Source organism: Chelonus insularis, unplaced genomic scaffold, assembly GCF_013357705.1.
Source record: "Chelonus insularis isolate UGA/USDA-ARS -01 unplaced genomic scaffold, ASM1335770v1 contig_406_pilon, whole genome shotgun sequence".
NCBI lineage: Eukaryota > Metazoa > Arthropoda > Insecta > Hymenoptera > Braconidae > Chelonus > Chelonus insularis.
Genome location: NW_023276563.1, coordinates 617,354 through 642,782, shown reverse-complemented (window position 1 = coordinate 642,782; position 25,429 = coordinate 617,354). Strand labels below are relative to the sequence as shown.

The 25,429-nt window shown below is 29.4% G+C and overlaps 5 protein-coding genes across 7 annotated transcripts in view; 3 read left to right on the top strand and 2 right to left on the bottom strand.

Annotated features, from left to right (window-relative positions):
- The window catches only part of LOC118069282 (cyclin-dependent kinase 13-like), a 97,093-nt gene extending 83,992 nt beyond the window's left edge, over nucleotides 1–13,101 (bottom strand). Inside the window, 1 exon segment of the mRNA XM_035087269.1 lies at nucleotides 12,774–13,101. The gene's annotated coding sequence lies outside the window, so the exon portion shown is untranslated.
- An 889-nt stretch (nucleotides 13,102–13,990) lies between these two features.
- LOC118069254 (uncharacterized) lies at nucleotides 13,991–15,065 on the top strand. Its single transcript, XM_035087228.1, has 4 exons — nucleotides 13,991–14,217; nucleotides 14,289–14,498; nucleotides 14,562–14,773; nucleotides 14,862–15,065. The coding sequence occupies exons 1-4, from the start codon at nucleotides 14,154–14,156 to the stop codon at nucleotides 15,000–15,002; spliced, it is 627 nt and encodes a 208-aa protein (XP_034943119.1). The 5' UTR covers nucleotides 13,991–14,153; the 3' UTR covers nucleotides 15,003–15,065.
- Nucleotides 15,066–15,842: 777 nt separating this feature from the next.
- Vti1b (Vesicle transport through interaction with t-SNAREs 1b) lies at nucleotides 15,843–16,253 on the top strand. The gene has a single exon (XM_035087211.1). It carries the CDS (start codon nucleotides 15,873–15,875, stop codon nucleotides 16,218–16,220), a length of 348 nt encoding a protein of 115 aa, XP_034943102.1. The 5' UTR covers nucleotides 15,843–15,872; the 3' UTR covers nucleotides 16,221–16,253.
- A 138-nt stretch (nucleotides 16,254–16,391) lies between these two features.
- On the top strand, nucleotides 16,392–21,086 carry LOC118069240 (uncharacterized). Of its 3 annotated transcripts, none has more exons than XM_035087210.1 (6): nucleotides 16,392–17,394; nucleotides 17,527–17,705; nucleotides 17,796–18,042; nucleotides 18,228–19,246; nucleotides 19,319–19,620; nucleotides 19,693–21,086. In XM_035087210.1, exons 1-6 carry the CDS (start codon nucleotides 17,331–17,333, stop codon nucleotides 19,763–19,765), a joined length of 1,884 nt encoding a protein of 627 aa, XP_034943101.1. In that variant the 5' UTR covers nucleotides 16,392–17,330; the 3' UTR covers nucleotides 19,766–21,086. The 3 variants fall into 3 exon arrangements, with proteins under 3 accessions (XP_034943101.1, XP_034943100.1, XP_034943099.1); XM_035087209.1 differs by having other exon boundaries at nucleotides 18,225–19,246; XM_035087208.1 differs by having other exon boundaries at nucleotides 18,216–19,246.
- A 1,129-nt stretch (nucleotides 21,087–22,215) lies between these two features.
- Nucleotides 22,216–25,059, bottom strand: Hmgs (hydroxymethylglutaryl-CoA synthase). Its single transcript, XM_035087212.1, has 2 exons — nucleotides 24,501–25,059; nucleotides 22,216–23,881 (listed from the first exon to the last, which is right to left on the bottom strand). Exon 2 carries the CDS (start codon nucleotides 23,871–23,873, stop codon nucleotides 22,500–22,502), a length of 1,374 nt encoding a protein of 457 aa, XP_034943103.1. The 5' UTR covers nucleotides 23,874–23,881; nucleotides 24,501–25,059; the 3' UTR covers nucleotides 22,216–22,499.
- Nucleotides 25,060–25,429: the final 370 nt, after the last annotated feature.

Here is a 25,429-nt window from a genome sequence, read left to right as displayed (position 1 = left end):
TGTGTGAAATCGTGAATCTTTGGGGTTAGTAATATAATAAAAGCTTCGAAAGAGAAACACAAAAAAAGAACTATAAAGAATTTTCTTCTGCATATAACTACTTGGTAGTTCAGTAAGAATGCCATTTACGACTTTGTGGTAAAACGTGAAAACCTTGCTATGTTATTTTATGAAGCAAAGTCTCGTAAATAATCGTAATGTTTCTATACAAATTCCATCTAAAGTAATCGCGTGTGCCCACTGTTAACTTTTTAAAAAATAAATACACCCTTAGAAACTTTAAAAAAAAGTTTGAGAACTATTTCTTTTTATAATACAAAATCGGTACCTCGTTAGCAATAATTATTATCATGAATTCTTAAAGATATAATTTTGTTCTGTACTTTCTTTCTTAAAAAAAAAAAGGAAACAAAAGTTTACTGGTGAAGTGCATGAGCCTATATTGAAGTCACCTGAGGGACACACGTAACCGGTTACCGTGCATGAATAATGCGCACATGCAAGAGGGTAACCGATCGGAAGTCGTCGACGCCCCTATAACGAGTGTCAATGTTCATTTGCTGTGAAAAATAAAATGTCGTAACAAACCGTATGTAAGATATTTATTACAAGTTATTCGGATTTTTATATAAAACTTATGTGGGTGTAGGATATATAATAAGAATCTTCTTACCTAATAAAGTGTATTGAAATCATTCCAAAAAAGTACAAAATGCCAATTCACTTTCATGCATCGCTAACTTTCGATGCGGTCCGTTAATGAGTCATGAATAATCTGTACATCTTCAAGAGATATTACATTTATATTGCGATTATTTTTTATCATTTTGTAACAAATAAAAGAAACACAAAAAGTGTGTACTACATAAATCAACAATTTAATGAGATATTTAATTGCAATTCAATTTCACATCTACGATAATTAACAATAAAAAAAAATTATTATTTAATCAGTTGAAAATTTATTACGTACTAGATAATTTTTTTGTGTTGATTAAGAATATTTTTTTTTCTATTAAAATAGTTTTAATAATTGATAAGAAACTACTCTAATGGGAGAATGTTTAGTTATATGTAAATAATAATTAGAAAAAAATTCCACCTGTGTGCTTTTAGAAAAATAACAATATGCATTAATGTTTGTATTTTATAACATACGCCGGAAGTTAGGGGAAAAAGTGCAAGTAAATGTGCGCACTGATGTGAGAAGTAAAAAATAAAAACTTCTACTTTTATAGAATAATCACTGAGACATGAGTGGAGAAAATAAAAAAATTTATATGTATAACATAACGCACGGACTAAAATAAAATCCAATCACGAATAAATTAAATAAATCGATAAAAGATCTCTAAGCTTAAGTGACTACTGCGAAGGAGTTTAGAGTAAATCCTTAGGAAGTAGAAATAACTTTTCTTCATCCATAAAAGTCAAAACGATAGACAACGTGGATAAAGCACGCGACACTCCAGGAACAGGTTTACCAACTGCATCAGCAGCAGGTCTCAACAGGTCGGCAAAACCTAGTGTTTCACGTGAGTTAGCAAAAGTTGAAGGAGTGTTGGAGAATCTACTACTGTGAAATTTGCAAAAGAGAAATCGAAAAAGACACGAAGCAGTTGGTCAGCAGGGTGGCAAATTGAATTGGCCCTCAAGGGAAAACTCAAAAATGTGTCCTGCAACTCACATGTGAGATAAACAAAGACGCCAAGATGTTGGGGTATATCTGTCTCTGTCGGAAACCGGCTTGCACCTAGACCCAACCGCGTTTATAGAAGACGCCAATAAAGCAAAAAAAGAGACGAGAAGATCGCGCACCGACTCATGGAGTTGAGGTGCATCTGGCAACAGTGCTGGGTCCAGTTGAGTCCACGCATCAGGACCCAGGGCCGTAGTCGTTGATAGAACAAGAAATTTATATATAAATGACGCAATAAATATGTAATAAAATAAGCAAATTATTTTTGAATAAATAAAAAAAGAAGTAATCTCATGTAATTCGATATATTTTTTGGTTAATTTAAATTTTGTAAAATCAGTAATATCATTTCAGTAGTAAGCTAAAGTTGGCGTACACCAATTGACAGACCTTACAATTTAGCATGACATCCGAAAGAAGTATCTACTGAAGCAGAAGAAAAGTATGAAGATGGTAGCGCGCATCCGTCCGTAGTAATTTGAATACATCTTCACGAGACCTATAATTTGTTACACGCGTTCAACAACACATGCGGTATATAACGCAGCCGTGTGTCGAAGAGTCCCCTCAGGCCCATTTTATTCGCGAAATTAAGATCGTTGGTGGATCAAGAGTTGACTTGGATCACAATGAATTACTCGGCTGGATAAATTATTTCTTATCCACTGGAATTTTCCCAGTTATTCAGTGCTTAATTAAAGCACTCGACAAGAACAAATTGAGATATGTATTGGACAGGAAATAAACCGAAATACCTCGGAATCAACTGGCAGCGAATGGTAAACAAAACCATTGTTTCGTTGGTATTCAATGAAAATTTCGAAATAATTTTAATTGAAAGGATAATTAACTTATTTTTAGAATTGAAAGATATTTTTTTTTGAATTTAGAAAAAAAAGAAGAATCACAAGAAAACGTTTAATTGGAAGATGTTTTTCTTTTTTAAAAAAATTCGTGAGAATGAAGATTTGAAAAAAGTTGAAAATAATTGGTCTGCACTTTTCAGGTTTAAAATAGATTTTTAGCAGACAATTTTATGTTTTACTTTTAGCTAAATTATTTTAATGGAAAATTTAAATAGTGAATTTTTTAAAAATAACTTCTGAATGGGAAGTTAAAAATAATGAAAAAAGTTTCATTGTTTTTTTGCATACTTTTTGACGTTAAAACTAATTTATCGTTAACAAAGCATGGTTCATTAATATCATGAATGATTTTTAATGATCAATTAAATCTAAAATAAAGTTTGAATGATAAATCAATTGTTCTTCCGCATGGTGTAAAAAAGAATTCATGATTGTATATAAAATCTAAAACCTCATCTCACCACATAAGAACGTTTCCTCCGACTTCACAACAGCTAAGTAAAAATCCCATTACATACTTTGGAGTTGCGGAATTTAATGAATGAATGCTTGGGGATTCCCAATAAAATGGTATAGAAGATGTTGGAGGAGATGATTACACCAGCTCATGTAGGAAAGCGACCTCAGCTATAATTGTCCTCGCGTGTATGATACAACCGGTAAAGACAGAAGAGGCAAATTCAGTTTCTCCCTTTATTACTCATGAGTAGAATATAAAGCGCATGTGTATCCACCTATTACACACGGTCTCCCTAACTTCTCGGGGATGTCAATGACTCTGTATGTAGCTCAGTGCAACACAGCTGCTCTACACATGTGTCGAGTCATAAAGAAAAGAGATATACGACGTTAATACGATGATGCACGCGACGAAGACCAACATCAAGTCAAGTGTTTCGGCCATAGATGAAGATGAGGTTGTACCTTGAAGGGCCAGATGTCAAGTATACTACCATTCTCTCATACACATCTATATAAGAATGAGAAATGCCATCTTTCTTCTGCCTTTATGTTGCTATTATTTCTCCTTTTATTCCTCTGCATGTTCAAACGTTTTTAAAATCAATTGTTTGAATGTAAAAATTAACGTACCAGGAGTTGGTATGATACACATACCACTTAATACACTATTTTATAGACTTTGAAAATTTTTACAAATCATTTAAATCATCCATTTTTATCATTTGCATCAAAGTCTCATAACCTTTTGATTATTTAATAAAATCTAATTTTTTAAAGGATTATAAAAAAATATGTTCCAGTCATAGACACTCCAGTTATCGAAAGACTCGTAAAAAATATATATATATCCAACCCTCAATGAAAAAAGCACATAAATTTTTATTACTTTGACTCCAAAAAATTTTTGAAAGATATAACAATCAATTTATTTCCACATTACCACCCTTATTATACCCTTCAGTAAAACCACAGTAATTTTGGTCGCCCAAAATATGGTCATAAATAAAAAAATAAGTGTATTTTAACGTGGATGACACATCGATGAAAGTCTTGGATACAGAAGTGAACTCTGACCAGGGTACAACTAGAGTATTAAAGCCAGAACTCGTGGGACCATTTTCTTATTCCGAAGAAAGGAAGAGAGAAATTCTTTGAGAGGGCTCAGTCGTAAATCGTATGACCCCCTGCACCACGTACGGCATCTCTTGGCGTCGTCCACAGAGAGTATTATCGTCGAAGGAACCAGTGAAGAAGCTTGATTATTTTCTTTTCTCCCTTATATCCTTTCTTCTTCTTCCGAACGTATCACTGAGACCATATATGTAAGTATATACATCTTATCCATGTATGTATACATATATATTTATATGAACAGACGAACGCTAAAGTTCATAACAAATGGATGACATTAATCTCTCGCACCTCATGCTAGAAGCACGTGGCATCGCATAATTATGATCATGTTTGCATATACATATGTACATGTGACCCTGCGTTGTTGTATCATGAATGTATGTATGTAGGAAGGGGGAAACGAAAGGGTGAAACACCTAAAATTCATTTTCTCCTTCTCCCACCCCCTATCTTGACACTCAAAACGATCACTTCCTCACCTGGGCATTAAACTTTACGTACATGTAACTCTCGGCCAAAATCCGGAGAGAAAAAAATAAATATCATGATTGATGATCACGTTCGATACTTTAAGAAAATGTTTTAATCTTTTTTTTCTTATTTTATCTGCAATCTCAGTTGTTATTTTTTTAATTAAATTCACTGATTAGACATGTTTTATTCATTCGTTAAAATTTTTTAGTTCATTTAATTTTTATTTTTGTTTATTTAAAATTTTTTTAATATCTTTTTTCAGCTACTATCAATTTAAAATAATAACAATTTATTTTTTTAGTAAAGTACTTAACAAAGTATTTAGAAAAATTGTATTAATGTTGCTTGAAGACAAATTTTTAATAATTTATCTCCAGGCGATAAATTTATAATAATTTATAAACTTCACAAAAATTTATTGAGTTCACGTTTTATTAAATAAAAAAAAAATCTCCAACCAAAATTTAACTGTAAGAGCAGACAACTTACCACTTTATCTTCAGTATAATTTTAATCTAAATTTAATGTAATATAAAGTTTTGCTGAGTTTGATCTACTGATTAGAAACTTTCTTACTACTGACTCAAGAAGAAATGATATTCAGATACGTTTCAACAGACTCGACTACAGTAGATGAGAAGAAGGGAGGAAAGAAAAATATAAAAATAAAAATAAAAAAAAAAATCTGGATGAAAGCTATTGGGCACTTAAAGAGTAGTAGTAGTGATACTTATATTTGGCAGAAGGAGTTTTGCGATAGGCACAGGGGGTATCTAAAACATCGCTATGTTATTTCCGGCTCGACATTTCATCGATGTGTTGCCTGACGTATATAAGTGTTGGGAAGCATTCTGAGTGTCTGCAAATATTTATGAATAACATAAATCCGTTAGAAGGAAATAAAAATAAAAAAGGTTAGTTTGATACATGGCAATATTTTATGAGTATTTTTTCAAATACTTTACTTCCTTCAACTCAATCAACAAAACATTTTCAACTTTACTTTACATTATTATTTTTTCAAGTATTCTGAACAGTTCTAATTAAAGAAAAAAAAATTAAATTACCATTTAATCAATTAATTTTATTTAAATAAATTATTCTTCAATGTTACCATGGAGAAGCAATAATTAATTATTGGAGATAAAATGTATTTTAAATAAAAGCGTTTATGTTAAAGAACGATAATAAAAATGATAATGTTCATAAGCTCTTGATCTACATTAACCCATAAAACGTTTTAAAAAAATATATAAAAGCAGTAAAGTTTAGGTAAAATAGAAATAAATATAACGAGCGAAAAAGATTCAAAATTGCTACAATGTGGCATTGAAAGTGGAAAGAAGATAAAGTCGAGAATGGAAGATTATCGTTGGAACATCGGGAGGAAATGGACGATGATCCAGAGAGACTGGTTTGGACACGCGTGTATGTAACAGTCGCGATGCCAGTGCACTCTCGGGTGCATATCTGCTACAGCAGCATTGAAGGAGAAAGGAACGAAGAAAAGAGAGAGGGAGAGCAGGCGATCAAATAAAAGAAAGAGAGAAAAAGAAATGGTTAGTACAGGGCAGATATATTTAACCTTCTCGACTCAACGGAGAAGGAGTTAAGTTCTTATTCTTCCAACGCACTTGCTCTCTTCTACAATTTAAATAAATGTCAGTGGCTCACCAATGCTGATCATTGTTTTACTGTTATCTGCCTGATGGCAATGTAAGTGATTTCAAAAACTAAAGAATTATAATAATAACAAAAAAATATTTAAAAATCTAAAATGAAAATGGAAACGAGTCTTTCAGTTATATAGAGAAGAAAGAGTTGAAGACAGAATGACTCATGGAGTTGGTCGATTCACGGAGAAAATAACTTGAATACCCGGTCCTTTGTGTCGAGAAGATAGAGAGAGAGTAAAATAAGAGAATAATTGGCAAAAGTTGTTTTCAATAAATTAAAAGATAATAATAACAATAATCATAAATGCCAATAGTCATGCTTTATTATGCTTGACTCCTTCATTGAATTTAAATAAGTTAATAACATATTTTATCGGTTTATTTATTTATAAACACTGTTATCCTCTGAAGGTTATTAACTAATTAATTACTAAGCCATTCATGGTTAATTGGAAACAGGAAACAGAATTTGAAATTTGAATCAACAAAAACTTGCCTCCCATTCTTCAATAATAATTACAGAAAATAAATACTCTATTAGAATATTTACAAGAAATTCTATTCATATTTTTTATTAATTAATTACTGAAACATAATATTTATTAATAATTTAATTAATATTAGATGAAAATATTTAGTTACTCCAATTAATAATTTTTTTTTTTTAATAACTTTAGACAATCGAAAATTTCTCCAGTAATTAATTTTAAAAAAAAATCTAGCAACGTGCTATTCATTGCTTTGAAATACCAATCAATATTTCATGAATATTCTATGAACAAAAGTGCTGAAAAAGAATTCAATGGATGATAAACGACTTAAAAATTAGACAGAAGCTGAAAAGTGTCTTTTCAAAGATATTCGTTCTAAGACGTGAAACAAGAAGGAAACGAGTTGGTTAAGTGGCATAAGTGGTATACGTGTCGAGTGCTTGACCACCTTGGTAGGAAGTGGATGGCACTCAGACTGATAAAAGACGTGACTTAGGGAGCACACAAGAACAGAAAAATAGTAGGTATATTAACATCAACGATAGGAGACACATTGAAAACAAAAAAGATAAAACTAAATGCGAGTCTCAAGTAATTCTATCTCACCTGTGTAACTAAACCATCAGCCAAGTAGATCTCATGGTTACACAACTAAGCCAAAATTATTTCTCTGGCACTTGATTGAACCATCCTATTGATCCCGATTTTCACCTCAAGGATAAATATGTAGACCAAATATTTTCATCATTCCTTAAATTATCACCAAATTAATAACCAGCAGGAAGAGAATAGCTGTCAATTTTAGCAGAGGCTATAAAACATATTGAATGAGTCACATTGAGGAAAGTAATTCGAATTAACGCCTACTAGATTGAAGTTTCTCTGAGAACCTTGGAGCTAGAGGACTTTTATGTATCTAAGAGGATCGTTTTTGCGCAACAAAGTGGTATAAAGCCGTGTGTGTGACCAACAGTATAAGAAAAAAATCACTAACTTTCAAGCCATCAAAAGTTGGATTTAAGATGTTGAGAATGGAATAAGACATGTAAAGTCCAATTTATGAGACTTTGTGTGATAGAAGTGAATATTTCAAGGTAAAAGAATATTCTTGTGGTTTACTTCTCTATACCATGACGAACGTATAGTCTCTTCAACAGACGCTCACTATAATTTTTAGCCCTTGCGATCTCCTTATCCATGCTTCACGTTCTTTTATGTACCTTTATCCAGTCATTACTTATTTCTTTTTCCTTCACAGCTTTATCTCTGCACTGAATTTGAGCAGCAAAAAAGTAGATCAAAGTAGCATGAAAAATGATCAAATTTAATTGAAATTCTATTTAAATCATGTTGATAATAAAATAGTCATTATATTATCAGGAGAAAATTTTTTTACAGTTAATTAATAATTATTAACTCTTCATTTTTCACTTCTACTTTCTATTATGCCATGCTATTATAGAGTTAGCTTTGATAATTCATTCAACTCACGAGTATTTTATTAATATGACTCTCGATTGCTAACAGCTAACAAACTTTTTCTTTCATTTTAAATAGCAAAGAAATGTATGGTATTTTCACTGACAACAATTTTTGTTGATAGTTATCCAATTGCTTCAAGTTTATAGTGCTAATAATAATGAAGCTTGCCAAACGTATGTGTTAGTTGCTGTCACAACTTACCAATCAACAACATCTTGACATAAAAAGGTCTCTAGATTAATGTCAAACTCAGAATGACTATTTATACTTCAAGAAATTCCTGTTTCAGTTAGGTCAGGAGTTATAAAACAAATACTTTACTTCTATTTCTGACAGCTTCAAGATCTTGGTGATCATAAAGATTAAAAATACTACATCTGGAATAATTATATTTTCAATGCTCTTTCCAATAGAAAAAATAATAGAATTCAATATTTAAACCCAAGAAAATTCTAGTTAAATTCAAACATAATTATTTAGTAATTTTGGAAAAATTAAAAATTCCTAAATGCTGCAAGTCACGAAACCATTAATTTATGTCCAACTCTTTCTCTACGATTAAAAAAAAAATCTGAATTTAACCTCAGTAGTATTCATTAATTATTTAGCCATTTTTAACGATTATTTATTTCATCATAATTTGATATCGCAATAATAATAAATATAGCGAAAATGGGGACTTTATCAGGATATTAAGTATAGAAAAATTAATTAAACAATGTAATCAAAATGAATTTTCTTGATTACATGTGATATCTGTTCACCACGACATAATAATGTTAAAGGTCTTTCAAATGAAAATATTTAAAATTAGTATGAAAGTTAATGTCAGATAAATGAAGCAAAACCATTACTTTAGTCGCGATAAATCAACTGCTGACTAGTAATCAACATTCATCATGATATAAAATGTAAAATGTCGATGACAAACTAAAATATCTAAGTATATCTAACGTATACCATACAGATGTATTAATACACTAAATAACTGATGATTAAATTTAGTAACATCAACCATACAGTCATATAGAAAATGTAATCAAGGAAATCAACATGCATCTAAAGACCCTATATTTGAATGACAAAGAGTCTATGATTAAAGAAGAATGATATCTACAATACAAAATACTATAAAAGTAATCGCATGGAGCTTTAGTGCTATCATTATGCGCCCGTCATAACCACCCTTGGTCTTTGAAAGTGCAATATGACTAAGAAATACTTACTTTGACGTAAGATATAATCGATTGTGTCGAGCCATGCGCGTCTTTTATTCTCTAGTTCCCTTAGTGATAATGGAGGGACAAAATATAAGACAAGGGATTCACTGGACGAGCACAAACAATAGAAGCATTGGTCTTGTGGGGATGAAAATCTCTTGGGCGTGATGAGAGAGGTGTGCTACGGATATTGCAAACTTCACAGAAGTGTCAAAGACACTCCTTGAGTACACATAAACAAGAGAGACATCAATTGAACAACTATTGGAAACGCAACACTTGAATGAAAATCAATCGGAAAATTGATTTATATTTTTAATAAACTAATGGCTTAATAGTCATTTTAGTATGAGAAATATCTAGAGTGGAAAACTCAAAGAAGGTTGAAGGTATTTTATAAGAAATACTTGACCTCTCAAAAGGATCAATATGAAGTAAATTCTTTCATGAAATATTGTATCGAGATTCCTAATACAGGGGATGGAATGAGGGCATTTGATAGAATATGATGGAAATAATATGGGAGTAATAAAAGTAAGAGCTAGGGAGGAATATAATAATTTATAAAACCAAGTAATTCAACATCATAAATTATTTCTATAATGAATAAGATAAATAATTGTTACATTATGATTATTTTATTCAAGAACATGCGTGCAGTTAAATATTATTTGATTGCTATTCACTCAGACACTTCATAAATGATATTTTAAGAAGTTTCACTAACACCTCAAACAGAACTTTCCAGAGTAAATTGTTAGGAATGCCAAAGTGTAACAATATTTTTCCTAAACTTAACTTAAATATTAACAAATAAATTCAATGAATTAAAAGAAAAAAAAACACTGGAATAAATTTAATTAATTGAAGATTTAAATAACAAGAATTATTTTGAAAAAAATAAATAAAATTTTTACTTATCAATCATAAAAAAAAATGAATACGTTTTTAATTTCTACTAAAAATGTGTTTCCTTCAAAAAAAAATGTATTTTTCACCGATGAAAAAGTATCCATTGTTCATGAGATTAATCGAAAAACGAAATGAAATATTTTTTCAATGCGTCAACAGTGTTCCATAGCAGCTAATATCGATTGTCGTACTGCGACAGTCGACGTATAGGGGTTGGCACTATTTGAAGCAGGCGTTTCTACCATAGAGCAATAGCATACAGCATCAAACATTCCACCCTTCTTTAAATTGAATTGTCACAACTCCTCGATGCCAATTGCCTGTAATATGATTGGAGAGACACTCAATGATGAACAATTGTCTATTGAATTGAAAACTCCTGATTCTAAATCGCTCAATCAATTTATAAAGGATGAGAAAAATCTTACTGCTGGTTAGCATCTAATTGCAGCTCATTTACATATTAATGATAAGCTCTTTAGCATGTTTACTCACGAATAGAGTGTAAAATGCTATCATGATAGAAATCATATAACTTGAGTAGAATGATGTAAAAATAATTGAACTTTTTTCTTTTAATAACGTATATAAATAAGAAACAATAAAAGAAATATCATTTACTCCTAGACCTTCGTGATTTACGGCGGAAGTGGTGAGATAAACCAGTATAATATCAGTAAGGTTAAACTTGTAGTTAAAAATGTCTTTGATTTTTATTTCTGTCATTCCTCAAGTCAAGAAAGTCATCGAAATGACTATAATTTATTAAATCACCACTTTTTTTTTTATTTATATAATTAAAAAGATAAAAGAAAGAAGAGGAAACTACACATAAAAACATTAACACGCAAGATTAAAATTGTCTTCATAAAAAATAAGTATATTACATATAATTAAGCTTCCAGTAAACTCTATTTGCTTTTCTTCATTTTAACAAGCTACTCATTTAATAATAATATTTTTCTTTAAACATTTAAAGCCACTTTTGTGCTTATTAAGAAATGAAAAAAAAAATAATTACAACTTGAATACAATAGAACTTGAAACTTTAATAAAGACCTTTGGTTACTGGTAATAATTGCATAAGCTTCAAGGATATTCGTTTCAAAGTGTAAAATTAATATTAAATTGCTTGTAGAAAAAGAATTTGGTCTCAATAAGTCGTCGAAGGCGTTAAGCATTTGATTGTAAGTCAAGCGAATCAATGCACACTCACCGCCTCTAGTTGTATGCAATCGTTTATAGTCTCGTATCACTTTCCACCCGGTTCTTCGGGTGACTCGACTATATATATATAAATATAAACACAATCACAAAGTATCTACGTGTCGAAACTCTCCTAGGCAGGTACACTCCACTCTACGCGTCAGAGAACATAAGATTTTATTTTATTCCATCATTTCGCGTCAACAAGTTATCAATCCAAGTCAATAAAAAGAAAAATGTCGCAAAATTCTCATAAAGATTTTTTTTTTCTGAACAGAGAGAACCTTTTTGAAAGAAAAATAAAATCACCGGTTATAACGGTTTATTATCAACAATTGTTTCACTTGTTTTATTTCATTTATACTTGAAGTTTTATTAGCTTTTATTACTGATGATAAAAGACTACGTATTAAAATATAAAGATTAAATTAATAAACATTCGTTTACATTATTTTTTGGAGTCTTCATCTTCCATGTGTATTTTGAAGACACCTTCATTATCTTTAATTATTAATTATAGTTGTAATTAAAAATTTATTGAACCTTAACTCAAGTTGTAAAAAAAAATAGATATGTAATATTATATAAGGATAATTAGGGTAAGTCATTTTTAAAAAAAAATAAAGAAGAAAGTATGGATCACAACCTATCATTCATCTACCCTTAAACGACTTTCAGTAGGAAAAAAATGAGTAGTAATTTATAACTTTATTTTCTTCTGTCTTTGTAAGAAGTAAACTAATCAACTCAAGATTAACACCATTCAAAAGAATGTAAGTTACTTTTATGTGATAAAAATAAAAAGAAAACAAATTGCACAGTATTCAAAAAATTTGAATTATTTCATATAAAATGAGGTTGATTAATTGCTTGAAGTTCTTAATAATTAGCAGAGTCTAAAATTACTGTCAATTTCTCTTGAAAAATAAATATCGGTCATTTCACGAAATTACCAGTAGTTTATAACTTCACTTCTCGTGAAAAATGTTTCATTATTTTACATGTGGACACATAAACAGAAAAATGTACTATCTGTATTAGTCTTCGATCACTGATTATCAAGAAAAGTTTTACTGAACAATTTTGTTTTATAACCGACAATCATTTTTCTGAGTAACTCACAGTAGTACGAAAAAAAAAATTCTACTCACCATACAGACGGTTTACAGGACGTTGTCACGGCGTTTCTAACCTCCAACCTCCACAGCACGTCCACACGAAGGAGTGATTATCCAATAAGACGCCTTGGAGTCGCCGGATCATGAAAATTTCCAAATTCGTTAACTTTATTTAGTTTATTTTTATGCAGACACGATAATTCTATAGAATCACACGCGAGGGCTGTCGCACGTCAACTATTTTCGATATAATTTACCGGCAAAAATCAAGACAAAACACGAACGTAAAGAATAAAAAATAAAACTCGATTTACGGCACAAAAATTAAGGAACTCACACGCTCAACCATACCACGCGCGAGTTCAGCGGCCGACTGAGAGGATGCAGTTGCTGTCGTCCGCCATGGGACGTTCGTGGGCAACCCCCCACCGCGCAGCCGCACAGACAAAGCCATTGCGCGCGCAGCTTGCATATATTTTTTTTCCTTCGTCGCTTCTCTTGCTTATCCTTTATTTCTATCCTCTTGCAACTTACCAAATACATGAATACATACTCTCCCTTTGGTGTTACATATATATGTTAGGCTATGTTTACATACACAAGCAACGAAAGCTCCTTTTACATGTTTACATTCTTCAACTTTATCTTACAGCTTACACCCTCTTATTGTTGACCAATACAAAGTTTCATCGAAAAGCTAAAAGTTTATTTTATCTAAAAGATAATACCTTTTTGTGACCTGATGAAAATCACGTAACAATTTAGCTACTGGAGTAATGAGGCAGGGAAAAACGTAGCCGAGCTATGTTTGTGTTTAATCGCTTCTTTTTGAATAATTTGCATTTAAATTTTACTTAATATTAAACGAAATGATTAATATAATCAATATTCATACTCAAGTCATTGTATTAATCGTTAGATAACGATAAAAATCATTATTTACTCCAAAACCATACGAGACGTCCGAACTGCTCCAATGGCTTCATCCAACTGAATATCGATAACTGTAGAGAGTGATAACGACGCATGAGCCGAATCATGGCCGACTGTCGGTATTACAGTTATTTGATTGACAGTTTTTAGATAAAACAGTTGCACAAAATAATTTTTTTTATAATTTTTTTTAAAAACAAGATGTAATAAGTTTACGCATAAATAACTATAAAGTTTATAAATTCAAGAATTTGTCGCATTGGAAAATTTGTTACCTAATCCAACTTTTAATGTTTAAATAATAAAATATCAATTAGCATGAAAACCTAACAATCGTAAAATAAAAATGATTGACTTATCTTAATACAATATTTGAAACACTAATTCGTTGACAGCCAAATAATGAATAAATTTTTGATACTGTAAACATAACAATCCACATACTTGAGTGTGAACAATTTGGAGCACCATAGAATCAAGATGCTGAAAAAATCTCGATGTTTTATTATTTTTATTAGAATTTACTATCATTTATTAACGTCATGTAAGTTTTAAAAGGAAAATGTATTAATGCATCTTTATGATAGAATTGATTGACTTTTTTTTCTATTTCAGGTGTTGCAGGAAATCAGTATCCAGATGTGATAGCAACTTTTCGAGGACCATTTCAAGATCCACTTATGCCGCTGCAAGATGAAAAATTTTATGAAGAAAAAATTTCCTGTGATTTAATGATGGAACCAATGGAAACTATTAGAACAGCCTTGAATCAATTGGAGGTTTTAAGAAGAAGTTATTGTAATAACCCTGGTGTTTCAGAAAGAGGTAAATAATAATATTTTTGACTATTCCTAAAATTTATGTTCAATCTTATCTGTCATGTTTTAGAGCCAATAAATCTTCCCATCCTTCCTACGGGATCACGTAATTTAGGTACTTTAGATTCAGCTAAAAAAGATGACAATAAAGGTATTGATTTTCTTGGGACAAATGAAGACTATGCCATAAAAACAACAGAGAACCCTAATGTTTTATCAACAACAATGGAAGATAATACATCATCTACTCGTCAAAAAACCTTCTTTAAGAGGCCTAAAAAAGTAAAATATATTACTGCTATAAAACTGATTCTAATCTTATCATTAAAAGATAGATTAATCATACGAATTTTCGTTTTTGACTTTACAGAAATGTCCACCGAAAAAAATGACTCAAAGTCGTACTGGTAGAAAAAGTGTTCCATATACTTTTTATGAATTTTATGATGATCATGAAAATCATGATGAATATTATGAAAATGTATATTATTACAATGGTATTAAAAAATAAAACATAGCTTTCTAAATGTTGAATTTAATCTACTAAAAGATCAAAATACTGAAATTACGTCATGTTATGAATAAAATATGGATAATTATTGGAGTGCAGAGTGATTGATATAAATACAGGGTGTCAAATAAACAGATGATATGATCAAATTTTCATCCAAATGAATAACTTCTGGATAGATATGATCTCAACGTTGTGAAATTTACAAATATTAATGTTGTCTTTAATAACTGATATTTTTTATGTATCATTTCATGTCCTATTTTATGATTAATTTTTTTCCTACACAAAAAAAGGTAGAACACTTCATTTTCATCGATGTTTACTTGCAGCGCTACATATAGTCGGTTTATGTACTACGTACTTGTTGAAATATACAATTCTGAGTTTGTTCTTCTGTAAGATAATATTCTTAGTCCAATAGAAAAGATCATGATAAATAAATGTACGTGACAGTTCATAGTCATATGTAGTGCAAACAAATTATTAAATAATTTTAGATAATGTTCAATCATTAACATTTTTTATAATAAAGCATTGATTTTGATCAAGATCAAATCAAATTTAGATTGATCACCAAACTATGGTTAATTATGATTTTGCATTATTCATAAAATCCATCAATAACAGTTAATAAAATAAATGAGTCATTAAATTCTAGAAGTAAGTATAAATTTTATTCTAACTGATTAATAACAAATATATTTAAAAAATTTTTTTATCACCATTTTGTAAAATTATTTATCTATAAAAGGCATATTTTTTCAGTTGGTCAATCAATCTTTCTACATCAAAGATCAATTGAATATAATTATTGACTATTGAAAGAAAATCATTGATTTGAATAGTTATTGATAAAATAAATCAAAAATGAATTACGGCATTGATTGGGATGCAGAACAACGTCAAACGCTCTTGGATACTCGAGCAACATTACAGCGAACTAGTGAATCAGTTTTACGATCACAAACAGTAGCAGTAGAAACTGAACAGATTGGTCAGGAGGTGATAACAGAATTAGGAGTGCAACGAGAATCCCTCTTGCGAACCAAAAGACGACTGTCAGAAACGGATCAGGAATTAGCAATATCTAGAAAAATGATGCGGTTGATTACACGGGGAGTTTTAACTAATAAAATAGTATTAATTTTGATAATTATTATGGAAATCTGTATACTGAGCCTTACCATTTATCTAAGATTTATTCATAAGAAGTAAATTCAATTATGAATTAATTCCATAAGCTATAAACTTTATTACTTATAACGTATAATGGGAATTCATTAGAATTGTTAAAAATTATCTTATATACAGTGCATCGACTTGTGTATACAAATATTTTATTCTATTATAGAATATAGTATGGCATGATTACCATATTATCATAAGATCTTCAAGTATTACAGTATTGTAAATATTGTAATTAAACACTAAACGATGTCAACATCAAATAGAATTCAAATAATTAATGAAAATTGTTAAAAGATCACACTATGGACATCTTCTGGCATTCTCCTTTTCCTATCGAATGTATCGAATCCAATTTAATCCTCACAGTGCGCAGTTAACTTCACTGCAAACTGTTTTTTGACAGTTGTAGGTGTCGCGATGAACATGTACGACGAAAAATTATATGAAAATTAAGTTCTTTTTATTATTGTTTAAACAAAATTCTTGCCAAAATCAAATGCCTTCTAAAATATATTTTTAAATTAATTTACTCCAAAAATTGTATTCATTTGTGGGATTTGATTCACCTGGAGAAAAAGTACTAGCTTGTCCTATACATATGTATTCTCCATACATACATCTAGAATAAGGTCTGGTATAATTACTCCAAAATAAGAATATATGTACAATATCAAAGTAGAGGTAATGGCAGATGTCTGTGTAACATTTATTATGACTGCTCAATAGTCAACATAGATGAAAAGTGTCGTGAGTGTTTTAGATGTAGAATGAGCTACACTAAAGAATAAATATCACTATAATCTTACTTATCAGTGAAATAACGAAGTGTAAAAATACGTTGTATGGAATACTGGATATTATGTGTACATGCAAGTGATACCAAAGTTGAGTTTTATCGATGTTTCTATACTTGCGAAGATTATCTATTGACATGAGGATAGCAAGCATTTAATAAATATGCACACAGCAATATACTAATTATCAAGTTATAATCGTACAAATTTTCTAAAATAGTTAACAATAATGGATAAGTCGACAATACAAGATTGATCATCTGTAAAAATTATTGTGAGATTAAGTTCCATACTTATCAATCGTTAAATAAAGCAAAAATTATAATGAGATAACGATTTGAGAATGAGATATAAAAGTGTTAACCTCCTCGGTTATGCAGCACTTACTCTTGTTCTATATGTGTGTGGTAAATATATTTTTTTAGCTCTATAAAAATTCTATGTATCTATAAATACTCGTTTAAATGAAAGAATGTTAATTTGTTTAACCTCAATTCTATATTTGAGATGATAAATAGTTTTTTATATTGTCGTACCAGATGAAGTCTACGGAGCTGGAGGAGGAGGTGGTAGTGGAGGCAATGGAGGAGTATGTAAAGATTTACAAGGACATACGTATACAACTGGAGTTTATTACATACCTGAGCCCTGCACTCTTTGTGTATGTGATAATGGCAATCCTAAATGGTGTAAAGCAGTCATATGTAGATTGTCACAAGTACGTATGAAAAACAAAACGAATAGAATAGTTATTTTTGATTAAGCTTAATCTATATAACAAATGTCTAAACAATTTTTTGATTGACAGAAGTCAGTACCAAAGCAAGATTGTAAGTCATTTAGGATTGGAACACCGTGTTGTGAATTCATATGCTTAGATGATACTTTGTCTTCAGTGACCAACGACAAAACCGACGGAATCGAGAATAATAATGGTGATTCTAGTGCTACTTATGATTTAGGACTGAGATTAGTTGCAAGTTGTATCACAGCTATTTTATCTTTGAGTTTATTATTCTTCCTTATACACCGATTACGTCAGAGAAAAATTCGAGGTAAGGATCAGTTTAATGTTCTCTTATATTTTATTTTGACTCAAATCAATGATAATCACTGAATTTTTTATATTATTTTAAAATTAATTAAACTATTAATATCAGCTTTAACAAATATAAAATATCACTAAAATTACTAACACATTTATTGTGTATTTTTCTGAATAAATAAGTTTGCATAGCAGGAAGACAAAATCGTGAATTGACAGAAGAACAACGAAGTTTGGGAAGTATGGGTTATTTGGAGCGAGGAGGCTTATCACATGGAATGCAAATGGATGAAATGAGTTGTAGCGGTGGATATTCATTGTGGAAACCACCTGGAAATTATTTTCCAAGAGGAGAAGCTCCACCTCCTTATGAAGAAGCAGTTGCAGCAGCTAGAGCTGAACAGGCATTGTTAACAATGAATCCAAATGCATTATCATCACTAAATCTTCGTAATTCTTATTTAACAACGTATAGTAGCCATTCAAATATGTCTGTTGCTGGAAGTACGCAAAATAGTTTACCAGCGAATTCTCCAACTCCTTCAAATTATAACGCTACAAGTCCATCGTCTTCAGTTTCTAATAATTCTAGTAGGCCTTTGAATGCCATTAATCCACATTCTTCTACATGTCATCAGCAATTGGTTCAAACCGATGAAAACATGTCTGTTAGTCTTTATAATAGTGCACCAGTTACTAATTTTAATAATTATAATGTGGACTCTAATATTTATGAAAATACGGTTCAAGTACCAGTACCATTACCAATAACAAATAATAGTCGATCACCAGAGCATTCGAATGTTCATGAAAATAATCACTCTCAAAATTTTCGTGATCCTTTGCGCCATGCGGCTCTTCCACGCCAGGGAAGTGCATTTACTATCTCTTCAACGTTGCCAAATACAAACACTATATCAACTCATCGTACTATTCCACGTACCCTTACCACAAGTACTAGTCCACGAATACGGCATGACTTTATTAATCCTCAATCATTATTATCACTTGCCAATACGCCTGCAAAGGATGTCAAGTCTCTTGAACAATTACCTCAATGTATACCTTCTGTTAGTTCTAACTCTCATAACAAAAATATTTCCACTGAATATCAAGATAATCAACCATCCTCATTACAACTAAAATTAGCAGAACCGTCTTCATCGCAAATTAAGGCTGCTGATTTTGAGGCAACTTCAAATAATAACAAAAAAGTAAGTTAAACTTATTTTATATTAGTTGAAATAATAAGAAAGTTGAGTCTAATAAAATTTATATTTTCATAGCCTTCATTAATATTTGGTAGTAGCACTGAACAAGAAGGAAGTTTTGATTCAGTTACGTGCACGTGTAGCATACAAGTTCTTCCAACATTGCACGATGATACTGACGATTATCGTAGTGAATGTGAAAATTGTAAAAGTACTACTGGTTCGCGTTACTACTTGGATAATGAGGATGAATTAGTTACTTCTCCACATGAAACAATGACATTGCACAGAAGACCTGAAGAAACTGCCTCAAGTGTTACACCAAAGTATTATCGGACTTCACTTACACTGCCAACAAGTACCCGACAACGTTCACGGTAAGTCTACTAACAAATTTAATTTTTTTATTTGAAAAATCATTTGCTAAGATGAAAAAAAAATTATTACAGAAGTACTGGTACTCGAGGTAATTGGTTTAGTTCTATGCCAGAAAGTTCCACTGAATCTTCCGATAATGAGTAAATTCAGATAATCTTTATGACTGTTTTTTCTCAATCTCTGTAATTTTCCATTTTTGTGGACCTGACAAATACTATAAGTATTAAAAAATACTAAGCCACTTTTTATTGACTGCTGGATAAATATCAAAGATATTTATTAAAAAGAGAATCTCTCTTTAGTGATAAATTTTTAAAACAAAACTCAAGTAAATAATATACTTGTACATGAATTCTTCATATAGCTCGATTATCAACATTATTAATTTTATGTTACCAAGTTGTGATAACATTTTAAAAATATTATAGATATATTTTTTATCATTAACATTTTATAATAATTGAATATTTTACATATTATAACTCACGTGTTATAATTATACAAGAGCTTTAACCATGATGCCAATGTAAACTAAAATATCAATGATTTATATACATTTTTTTACTTAAATACGCTGTCATTTTAATCATTAAGATTAATTGTTTTTAATTGTTCATTATATTATTTATTAATATTAATAATTTTAACATTTTTATATTATGACGAATTTATAATCATTTATTTTGTAACCTGAGAAGTACGAAAAATACTAAATAGCAGTCAGTGAAAAGTACGCTCGATATATATAATTAAGTCATTTAATTATAAAATATAGCAGTTGGTTGTCGATTAACCAATGACTGTATTTTTTATTTGTGATAAGAATTTAATAATATCTACAAATATCATATCTTTATTGAAACATCTATGATATAAATGAAATAAAAATTCATTAAAAAATGATAAAACTAAAAATAAAAAAAAAATATCGAAAAAATCATCTAACGTTAATAGTGCAACGAAGATCGAATGAACAATGTTTCAAGTACATAAATAGATGGATTTGCAAACTCGATAAAAAATTTGGCGCACAATAAATATGTGAAAATAAAGTATAATTGATAAAAAATTATAAATAAAAAATTCATTATTATTATAATTATAATAAGAGAGATTACGGCAAAAAATAATAGTGTTCAATCATAAATCAATGTATACAATACACGTAAATTAACTGAAATTGAATGACCATCAAATAAACACAAAAATAAATATCATAGAAAGTTAAAAATACTTATAAATGTTTAGAAATTAGTAGAATTTGTTCATTAATACTTAGCTCCATAATTATAAGATAATTTGAATTAAGTAATGCTATGATATTAATAGTTTATTCACGAAATTGTTATTAATCAATTTATAAAAGCTCGTTCTTACAGTATATTCAAATTTTTCAATATGTATGACGTATAATTTGACCATTAACAGTATTAATTTTTTGTCCAATTTTACCATTTTTAATAACTGTCGCATGTTGTAAAAAAACTCAGATGCTGATATAATTGAATTCTACAATTTTATCGCTATTCACTATAAATATATATACATATATATATATACTAATAATATAAGTAATTACAATGATATAATCATTTTCTTCGTCGTATCAATTGTGACAAACTATTTTTATTTTTGATACTATATTCTTTATGTTAACGATGTTATTGTACATCTTTACGACGTTATCATTTTTTATGTTATGTATTAATTTTATAGATAGTTAATAATATAAAAAGAAAACTTTTATTGATTACATCAAAATCAAAACAACATTTTAAAAGTTTGTAATTATTTACAATGATTAAAATTCGTAAAAATATTTCGATGGATGTTACGTAATTATCATATATTGTATTGGCAATGGTTGTCTATAATAATTGGCAAAAAAATATTTAAAAAGTGAATTTTTTGTTTCGAATATAATTATCATTTTATTAATCAATTTGTTGTTAGTTTTATTGTATCAGTATACGTACTGTCCTTTCAATTTTATTAAATAATTAATTAAATATTAGCTCCACATGACATCTTAATTACTGCTATTTGTGAATATTAAATTTTATTTGTTACAAATGTATATTTTCAAAAACATTTCATTTTTATAAAGACTTGGATATTTAGGAGTGATAAGATTAGAAATTCATTTTTGAACTATTTTAAATACGAAATGTCGTATTCTTTTTTTATTATTAAAATAACAATGACCAGATAAATGATAAAAAATCGTTTATCTATATTTATTCAACAATAATTTGTGTATGAAAAAAAAGTTAAGTCATTCATTGTTAATAATACATACAAGATGTTTCGTCAAGCCATTTGGCTCAAATAAAAAAAAAGTATGAATTACATAGTTTTATTCAACTTTCATTATAAATTAATTTTCTGGACTTTTTTAATTCACATGTAATAAATAAAAAAGTAAAATAGTAGAATAAAAATTTGTACTTTATTAAGTGAGCCCCCAAATATTTCATAGATATATTATAATTTATTCAATATATTTTATCTATAATAGAAATTTCTTTTTTTCATTTACATATTGAATTTTTTTACTATCAACACATAAAATGTACAATAAACAAATAACAATAATAATACATAGAACCAATAATAATAATTTTATTATAATTTAAATAATTCATAATATGATAAGTATTTATGAAATTTTTTAGTGTACAAGGCACATACAGTCTATGATATCTTTAAAAAATGCTAAAAATTGCGTATGAAGTAAAATTAGATTAGCATAAATTTTTATAGTCATTTGAAATTTAAATACCTTGCCCTCATAACCCCGTTTAAATCAACTGCGTTAAATTTGCAATTATCGAAAAAAAGATAAATAAGAAAAATTATTGGAATTCTACATGAATTATTATGATAAAGGTACTCGTGAATACGTTCTTCTATACATATTATCAATTTTCACAAGATAAAACGTACCCGGAAACATCCCGTCAACAGGACTTGTTGGTTCATAAGGAACAACGTGACAATTTTTCTCACGTGACTCTAATATTGCTGTATAATCCTCAGGACTAATACATTTCCTCTCAGTTAAATGACGTTTAACATATGATAAATTAGAAATTAAAGTTTTCAATTGGTCTTCAGCTTTTACAGTTTTCAACACCGTTATAGAATACATACTTGAAGCTAAACCTGATCCATAAGAAAATACTGCAATTTTTTTTCCTAATAATTCATTGATTGGTTTGTTGATTAATAATGATACTAATCCAGAATAAACCGATGGTGTATACATATTTCCTACTAGATTAGAAATATATAAACTAGGCTGTGTTTTTTGTTGGAAGGCATCAGAGCTCAATTGAACAAATGTTTTTTCAATATCTCTATCAAAATATGTATCTTCTATCTTGACCGAATGATATTTTTCAAATTGCGGATACACTTGTAATACTTTGTCCCTGCTTAAATTGCGGAAGTCATTATAAGCAATTCTTGCAAATGATTTTTGTACTAACTTACAGTAAGGTGAATGAAAAATGAATGCATCAAATGTTGCTAATGAAACAGTATCACCCATTTGTTTCTTTTCAACTTTTTCACAATATTTTTTATAGCAATTATCTAGAGCACTGAGGTAGCATTGAATTGATAATTTTCCATCAACTGTAGGATACTCTGATTTTAAATCTGGCTTATAAAAATCATATGAATTTTTCATATAAGATGCTCTGATGCCTCTATCGAATACTATTGGAGCATCAGGTCCTATGAGCATTGCTATAGCTCCAGCACCTCCTGTAGGCCTTGCACTACCTTTTGCATACACAGCATTATCAGCTGCTACCACTATAGCTAATCTACCATCCCAAGCACTGCTCTCAACCCAAGAAATTGCATTAAAAAGAGCTGCTGTACCTCCATAACAGGCATTTGTTGTATCAATTCCTTCGATGTCAGTAGCACCTGATGGTTCAAATAGCTGCATTAACACGGTTTTAACCGATTTACTTTTATCAATGATTGTCTCAGTTCCTACTTCCAATCTTCCAATGTCTTCTGGCTTTATAGAGTAGCGTTCTAACAAACGCTGAGTAACTGTTAAACATAACGAGTTGATGTCTTCTCTATCATTACAAAAACCCATTTTTGATTGGCCTAAACCAATGGTATATTTTCCAGCTGATACTCCATCGAATTTTTCGAGGTCTACTTGGTCCACGTATTGAGCTGGAAAATATAGTTCGATAGCCTTGATCCCAACGTTTGCCGGCCACATTTTTTATCCTGATAACATACAATTACCAATTATTTTTTATTGAAGTAAACAAAGTAATAATTTTAATTTATAATTATTTGAAAGTTAATGTATTAAAGTGACCTTTTTTATCAGTCTTTTATTCGAAGAATTATCTATTCATTGAATTGTTAATGAAGAAATAAATAATAAAATATTATTTTCATGCAATTTAGTAAAAATTTATAAAATTTTATATAAGTTCTATCATGGGTTATTGAAATTGTCTAGAGTATTGAATCATCTTCAGTTAAAAATTACTCATTATAGTATTAATTTCGCTTCGAAATACAGTTATAAAGATGTTAATTACCAAATTAAATTTTTATAAATAACTTCATTACATGAAAAAATAAAAAAACTAAGTCATGACTTTTTATCAAAAGAATTTAATCTAGTGAAAGTGACTTTGGGTACTTAGAATAAATTTGATGATAATTAACTGAAAAAGCTTATCAGGTGCAGTGATAATTAAAATAGCGATAATAGCAACGATGATAATAACACCAATGATAGTAACAGCAGCGATACAAGTAATAACACCTTGACTTTCCCGGTAAAGACGTCAAATATTTAGGTTAGAAGTGAAACTTATTGATGAAAATTTACCGTTTTATTATGGAGCGATGTTAAATTTTGAATACTCGTGATTAATATTAAGTATTTCGATAGTAATATTAAGTTATAAGTATAAAATTTGAGCAAGATATTGTCACTAGTTGTTTGGAGCAACAACCCTTAGAACTGATCGTTTGTGAGGAACTGAAGCTACCAGTCACTTTTTAATATTTATCTATGCTCCGAACCAAGTAAAACCACACGTTAAATCATAAAGACACGTCACGTTGGCTAGTACAGATGTGTGCACACACGTGTAATGTATCCACAATATATCCTATGAAGTTTATCCATTCATTTACTATACTAGACTTGTGCTACACGTGAATAGAAGAGGGGATAACTGAATGTTCTTCAATTTTTATCAGAGCTTAAAATACAGGAAACTAAAAAAAGTGTTTTACTTTTTGCATTCTAATCTTATGACACTTGTAATTATTTTCATTGATTACTATTCTTTATGGATAAAACATTGGTAATTGAATGTTACTGGCTCTATTGAGGTTAGTATGATGTTGATGATCATCCATCATTTTTACAGTGAATGGAAAAATTTCACGTACTAAATTAATCTGTGGAATTCAAGTTATACTTTGAAAATTATTTTACACATTTGTTAAATATTTATTTTATAAAATATGCATCAGATAAACACGTCAGCATAAAAATTGCATCACGATATACATTCCATGAAATTACAAATATTATATCACTCCAATTTGAATTAATATAATTAAAACAGATAATACAACACTTCATTTGATTCGAAATATTTCTTAATACTTTTTATACTCATAATTAATTCAAATATTATTTAATTTCTTATTTATTTTTGATATTTAATTGATTACTGATACATATATTATCACGTGAATTACAATTAGTACAATAAAATTCACAAAAAATAACGACGATATTTC